General features: G+C 39.6%; 1 protein-coding gene across 1 annotated transcript in view; it reads left to right on the plus strand.

Annotated features, from left to right (window-relative positions):
- Window positions 1-7,661, plus strand: part of GPC3 (glypican 3) — a gene marked incomplete at its 5' end in the record, with an annotated part of 396,960 nt that overhangs the window by 220,180 nt on the left and 169,119 nt on the right. Inside the window, one exon of the mRNA XM_006753133.2 lies at window positions 1,736-2,430. Coding sequence (XP_006753196.2) covers window positions 1,736-2,430 — 695 coding nt within the window. The remainder of the gene's footprint in view (window positions 1-1,735; window positions 2,431-7,661) is intronic.

Raw genomic sequence — 7,661 nt, forward strand, 5'->3', positions numbered from 1 at the left:
CGGTTGGGGCACATACCCAGGTTGCAGGCTTGATCCCCAGTGTGGGGGGCATACGGGAGGCAGCCGATCAAGGATTCTTTCTCACATCAATGTTTCTCTCTCTCTCTCAAAATCAATAGATAAAAAATTATTTTAAAAAATTAATGAGTAGTTTTAAATCTCCATGTTTCTGATGATTTTAAATAATTCATTGATGGATCCTTTGTTTGAGGCTAGATGATCTCCTGGCCTCATTAAATCTTTAGATTCAATGTTGGAGTGTAAAGTAGCATATGGGGTTAAGAAGAGATTGTTACAAGATAGATAAACTTTCCAGGAATTGCTTGATGTTCTAAACAAAGCAAAACAAACATATGAAGATACAGCAATTGATAAAAATGAAGATGAACTTTCTCAACTTGGCTTGGAAGCCTAGTGAAATTGCATTGGCATCTGCTCAAGATTGCAGGGCAAGCCATAAGCTCAAGGGAATAATCTAGCAAGCACATTCTACCTTGTGAGTGATCTGGGGCAGATGGTGGTGGCACAACCTAGACATCACTTCTGCCATAGCTGACTGAGATGCTGGACTCACTGATCCCAAGGAGCTGTTGGAGTATATAGTCTCTCTAGTAGTCTGAACGTGGTAATAATTTGATTTTTCAAGCCTCATGAATTGGCATCATTTGGAGTACATCTGTCAGGGATCTTCGCACTTTGGAAGGAAATGAAAGAAAGTACTAAGTTAATTTTAAATGTCTTAGGAAACTTGGTTATTTTGTTTGTTTTTAAACTGTCTTATTTCTTGAGAAACCTATTATTTTAGTTATTTTCTCTTCCTTCGTACAAATGTAGAACTCTGATTATTTGGAATAATTTATGTCTGGAGTGTTTCAGTTTGAAGAAAATAAGATGGCAACATGACTACTTTCTCTTTCAAACCAATAACACTAATTGGGTCTTATGCCAAGGGGCAGGGGCAGCAGATGTAATCCTGAATTCATAGCTTTTGAAGAATAGATAAAGCTTCTACTGGAAGCCAAATTTACCAAAGACGCTTAGCAATTATAATTCCAGATGTTCACCTTGCAAATACCAGGAGGTGTTGTTTTCAATTTCAAATATATGGATAAGTGCATGGATTGCTTTGTTTCCATCCAGATACCCATTTAAGGAATATGTTCCATTTCCAGATATGGCAATCTATGAGATAGCTCTCTTTAAAGTTATCTAGAGGACAATCTACCAAAAATGGTTAAATTTGTGATAGTTTTTATTCTTGGCTAAGAATTTGCCTCTCCTCCAGGACTGAACAGGCCTAAATTATTACGTGAGTTTATATAATATGTGATTTGTTGTCAAATATTTATCTCTGTCCAAAAATGAAATGACTTGAAATACAAGAAATTTTTAACTGAATAAATCAATGAGAGAAAGAAAAATAAATTCTCATTTAGCCTATTTTTAATCAGAATTTTCATGAGAGGCAAAATGTTAACTGAATCCTGCCTTTTGTCATTTGAAATATAATTAGTGTGTTTAAGAATTTATGTACACATCAGGGTTTGGACTTTATATTCAGAAAGGAAAATTGATTTATAAGAGCAGGCAATTGCAGGAGTTGAGGCAATATGAGTAAATTATTTAAGGCAAATGGGACCTTACTCACCACAGCAATAGAGAAATTTCTAATTCAATTATACCCTGTATTTGCATGCTTTAATTTGTTGGCATTTCTCTATTTCTTATTTTACAGAGGCCTTTGAAATTGTTGTTCGCCATGCCAAGAACTACACCAATGCCATGTTCAAAAACAACTATGCAAGCCTGACACCACAAGCTTTTGAGTTTGTAGGTGAATTTTTTACCGATGTGTCTCTCTACATCCTGGGTTCTGACATCAACGTGGATGACATGGTCAATGAACTATTTGATAGCCTGTTTCCAGTTATCTATACCCAGCTGATGAATCCAGGCCTGCCTGAGTCAGCCTTAGACATCAATGAGTGCCTCCGTAGTGCAAGGCGTGACCTGAAAGTATTTGGGAATTTCCCCAAGCTTATTATGACCCAGGTTTCCAAGTCACTGCAAGTTACTAGGATCTTCCTCCAGGCCCTGAATCTAGGAATCGAAGTGATCAACACAACTGATCACCTGAAGTTTAGTAAGGACTGTGGCCGAATGCTCACCAGAATGTGGTACTGCTCTTACTGCCAGGGACTGATGATGGTTAAGCCTTGTGGTGGCTATTGCAACGTGGTCATGCAAGGCTGTATGGCAGGTGTGGTGGAGATTGACAAGTACTGGAGAGAATACATTCTGTCTCTTGAAGAATTGGTGAATGGCATGTACAGAATTTATGACATGGAAAATGTGCTGCTTGGACTCTTTTCGACGATCCATGATTCCATCCAATATGTCCAGAAGAACGGAGGGAAGCTGACCACCACCGTGAGTACCAGTCTAAAGTTTTCAGAGAAACTGGGTCCTATTGGGAGGGGGAAGCCTGGCTAGTAGCAGGTGCTGTTAAAGATAAGTGAGAACAAGATCAGAGAGTTGGAAGAGATGAGAGTCTGAATGACCTCACATAGTTAGGCAGCACATTGAGACCACAGGTTATGGAGTCACAATGCCTGGCTTTGAATTTTGCTGTGGGAACTTGGGTGAATCATTTTATCTTTATGAGCCTCATATTTCTGATTTATTAACTAGGGATAAAAATAATATCTTTTTCACAAGGAATAATATATTAAAGCACTTAGCATGTTCCTGGTACGTGGTAAATCTTCCGTAAATATTAGCTATTAATACCATTGTTGTTAGTTATCATAATCTTCATGACAGCCCTTTGAGGTAGGAGCTATTATCTTCATTCTATAAATTAAAAAACTAAAGCTCAATAAAACTGTAACTTGCCCAAGGGTACCCAGCTATAGTTAGTGGAAAATCCATAATTCAGAAATTGATTAGATCTCCATTTAATTAGGTTATCACCGATTTCTTTTATTCTGATTTCACTCTCATGTTCTTAATCATATATATCACATTACCATTTTAAGTAATGACTTTAAACTCGGGAGACCTATCTAGAACCCACTAATTAAACCTACATAAGAACGTAAGCAAGGCCAAACATGTTTTCAAAGTTGTTGTTTTACAGTCTTGATGATATGACAGCCTGATGGGTTTTGTGATGGGATAGTTCTGCAAGTGAAGTACCAATTTACTTTGTTTCAGTTCCACATTGTTAGTTACATTATACCTGCTAAGCTAGAGTGCATACTTTCAGAGCCACGGGAGGCACCCACTTTACAATGTAGAGCAGAATATACAGCCAGGAGCTACTAGCCAGATCCCACTAAGGTGGTGGTGAATGATTCCTGAATGCTACCAGCATTGTGGAAGGTGGTGACAGAATCATCTAATACCCTACCATTGTTGACTTCCTACTACATTTCAGTTGCTCTGATGGCCAGTTTGCATGTTATTTCACAATAACCCCTGAGATAGGCCTTACTGGTGTCCCCATTTTACACAAGAGAATATGAAGGTTAAAGTGGTTAAATACCTAGCCCAAGATCTCAAAGTTAGTTAAGTTAAGGTGGGGGAAACTGGGATACAAACATAGGCTTGCTTGACTTATACTCTTAGTTTCTAAGTGGTGCAACTGCTATGTACTCTGAGACATTGTTTACCCCGAATATGCAGGGCAGATTGGGCCATTTAACCTTGTCTATAAGTTCTGGAAATGATAGGGATAATTGGTTTCTTTGGTGAATTAAAGTAGTAGGGAGGACAGAAATGATGCTACTTATGGAGCTGTTCCAATTGTCCCATTTACAATGTTAGCCATTTAAAACACATTTGCTAAGAAAATATTTTGTAGTAAAACGAACAGAAATGCCCTATCTAACTATAGTGTTCTTTTATGACTAATTATTCCCTTGACTGCTTTATAATTTAAGACCAGATTCTGAGGCCTTATGCAAAAGTAAATTTCACAGAACTAGAAAAATGAAAAGTTAGTGCATTCACATGTTCATTAACCTTATATTGATTGAGTGCTCATTATGTGTCAGACACAAAGCAAGGATGCCAGGGGTGTGGAAATGTCTTCAATAAGAGGAAAAATAATGAGACAACATTAAAGACAGGGTATAGGAATGTTTTAAGTTTGCCTCTGATATTGGTCACTTGATAGCTGATAAGGAATTAAATACATGGTTTTGATATGGCTCCAGGCATAAAGATTTATTTAATTAACTTTTATTAAGCATCTGTTTTGCTCATGGCACTTTGTCCGGTGCTGGATATTCAGTTATTTAAGTCATAGTTCTTAAGTCTTGAAAAGGTCAGTCTAGTTGACTGACAGACATGCAACTGAATAAATCTTACCATAATCAACATGTCACTATAATGTGCGTGTTGGAAGCATCATTAGAGATTATCTAGTTCAATTCCACTGATTTACAAATGAAGAAATAAAGTCCAGGGAGACTTGCTCAAAATTATATGATTAATGGAAGAGCCAGAAGTAGAATCCAAGGTCTTCTGCTGTTACAATCTAACTAGTGTTCTTTCTACTGTACGTCTGTCTCCCATTAGACTGTCCCAGGCTTTCATTCTAAAAAGCTCCATTAGGATTTTACAAAAACATTGTGAACTTAAATTGGATAGCTATTTTAGGTTGCCAAACCTGCTATATTTTAGGTATGCAGGTGTGTGTGTGTGCAAATGCGTAGGGGGAGTACATTTCATGTCATTATCATTTAGGAAGAAAGTTCTTGGTTGTGAAGAGGTGTTCGGTGATGCAGTCCCTTTCTGTTTTGGCCATTAAAGGTCTGATTGCCCCCAGCTTCCAGCTGGTTATGAGAGCGTGAAGTCTGCCTTCCCCCAGGGATGCCTGAACTAGACCAGAAAGCATATGTAAACTCTGCCTTGTTAATGTTTTATGATCACCAACTTAAGTAATATATACCAAATGGTGGGAGTGGGGAAATCATTGACCAGGTGTGATCTAGCCCATATTCTCTATGGGTCAGAGAAGGGCTGAACCATTTATAGAGGAGGAGGGTAAGTGAGGGCTGAATGGACTGCAGAACTCTATTCATGTTAACAAATCCCATGAATGCCCCAAAGCAAAAACTGATTTAAAACTAAAGCATTGAGATTATTTTCTGTAACACTGTGACTTTTCTATTGTGTTAATAAGTAAAACCTTGCCAGTCAGTCCTACTTGAGATTAAGTTGTAGTGAGAGATATCTTTGATAATATGTTCTTCCTGAGCTCTGTTGGGACTGCCTTTTAGCTAGCTATAAGCTATGCCATGAGGTTTGCCATATAGAGATTTTACCCAGTTGTTTTGGTGGCTACCATGTACCAATTAATAAGGGCATTTCATGTACAGATTATGAAGGGCATTTTGCTCTTCTAAGTCAATGTGGAACTGTTCAATTTTTATAAGTCTGACTTATTAGTGCTTTCATTTTCCATAAGATAGGTTTAAATTCTACCAAGTGAATGCATGCAAGTAAATGTAGGGATGTTGTAAAACATCCTGGTTGCAAACTTGGCTCACCATCACAATCACCTGGGGAACTTGTTAAACAAATTCCTGGAGTCCACCCTGAGGATTTTGATACCATAAGTCTGTGGAGAGGCCAGAGAATTTGTTATTTAAAAGTGCCCCAGCTGTTTCTGATACTCCCTTGGGCGCAAGCCCTGTCTCCTTATTTGGAATTGAATGACAATTAATGGCAAAGTTAGGACCTTGGATTCCTCATCTATAAAATGGGGTTGCTTTATGGGATTAATTAAAATGATTGATAGGTTCAAAGTATGTGGCAAAGTTTGTGGCACATGGCAGGTACTCACTAAGCCCCAGTCCAGTACTCTTTCTATTACATTTTTCTAAGTGCTAAATGAACAATGAGTTTTGCATAAACTTATTTTTAAGTCCCAGAATGTTTAATGTTATTTTAATCCTCAGAAGTGAATAAAAATTGTGTATGAAAAGGTAAGAGAGAGAGAGAGAGAGGATAGGGAGAATAAGAAGGGGGGAAAAGAGAGAAAATTTGTACTGCAAACTCCAAGTTAGTATTAATGATGGGACTGGACTGTAAATAGTTCTATCTTGACTCTTTAACTACATTTGTGAGCTAGGTTAAATATCTTGGCCCATAGTAAGTATCCAGTATATCTTTAATAGTATATGGGTGACAGAACCAAGATGGTGGAATAGGTAAACACCTGTACTTGCTGCCTCCCACAACCACATCAAAATCACAACTAAAATACAGAACAACTATCATCCAGAACCATGGGAAAGCTGGCTGAGTGGAAGTACTACAACTAGACAGGTAAAGAAGAAAGCGTATTGAGACTGGTAGGAGGTGAGGAGGCAGGGAATGGGCTGGCACCCAGGTGTGCCACTTTTTTAATCCAGAGGGAGATATAAGCTACCACTTGCTCTGATCTCCAGTGCCGGGCGAGACTCTGGGGGACCCAGACACATATGGGGAGAAACTGGACTGTCTGGCATCAGGGCAGGAAGGCGGGGGCGGCTTTGTTCCAGAGGGAGGTGCTCACAAAGTCATTGTTCCTGTGCTAGAACCTCCCAAGTGCAGGGCTGATTGGTAGCCATTGCTGTTTGCTCCACCCTGGAGATTCCCTGAGGCCCCACCCTACCCAATTTACAACCCCACCCAAGCTGTGCACAGCGGCTTTTGCATATGAATGGCCTGTCCTTTCTCAGCCTAAAACCTGTCAAACAAGCTGCAGCTGGGTCAGGGAGCCCCAAAGCTATCAAAAGAAGGCCCAAAGCGGCACCAGCAGCAGCCTGCCTTGCTTCACAGCTGGGCCTTGTCTGAGCACTTCCAAACCCGATACAAAGATGAGGAATCTACAGATCTCTCTGGCACTCCTGCTGGGTGGCCCCAGGCAGTGGCTGACTTTGCACCTCCTTGGAGATATAAGAGCCAGTGTACCTAGTGGTCAGTGCACGATCATACCAGATTACAGCTCTTCACATTCATATGTGACACACTCAAGGGGAAGACTCAGTGAGTACTAAAACCCCACTGAAGCAAGTCCTGCCCCATCAGGATATCTCCTGCACAGCAGCTCTTCCATTGTAGACACAGCTGGTCCTCACAGCCAATTGGCCTGGAGGTCAATTCCTCCCAGTGATACTAACAGCAATCAAGGCTCAACTACAACAATACTGTGCACAGAGTCCACAAAGGGGCACACCAGGAGTATCTACCTCAGGTGATTGGGGAGGCTGAGCCACTGGTCCCTATAGGACACCTAGTATACAAGGCCAGTCTAGCAACTCAAGGAGACTTAGCAGCTACCCAATACATAAAAACAAACACAGGGAAACAGCCAAAATACAAAGAAAAAGAAACATGTCACAAATGAAAGAAATGGAAGAAAGAAAACTACTGGATATACAGTTAAAACCAGTTATAAGGTTACTCAAGAATCTTCTGGAAACCTCCAAGGAACTTAGTGGGACCTTCAAGGATCTTAGTGAGAATGCCAAAAAAATGGAAAGGGACCAGTCATAAATTAAGCATACACTGACTGAAATAAAGAATAATATACAGAGATTCAACAGCAGACTAGTGGATCCCCAGAATCAAGTCAAAGATTTCAAATTTGAGGAAGCAAAAAACAA

Source organism: Myotis davidii, unplaced genomic scaffold (assembly GCF_000327345.1).
Source record: "Myotis davidii unplaced genomic scaffold, ASM32734v1 scaffold631, whole genome shotgun sequence".
Lineage (NCBI taxonomy): Eukaryota > Metazoa > Chordata > Mammalia > Chiroptera > Vespertilionidae > Myotis > Myotis davidii.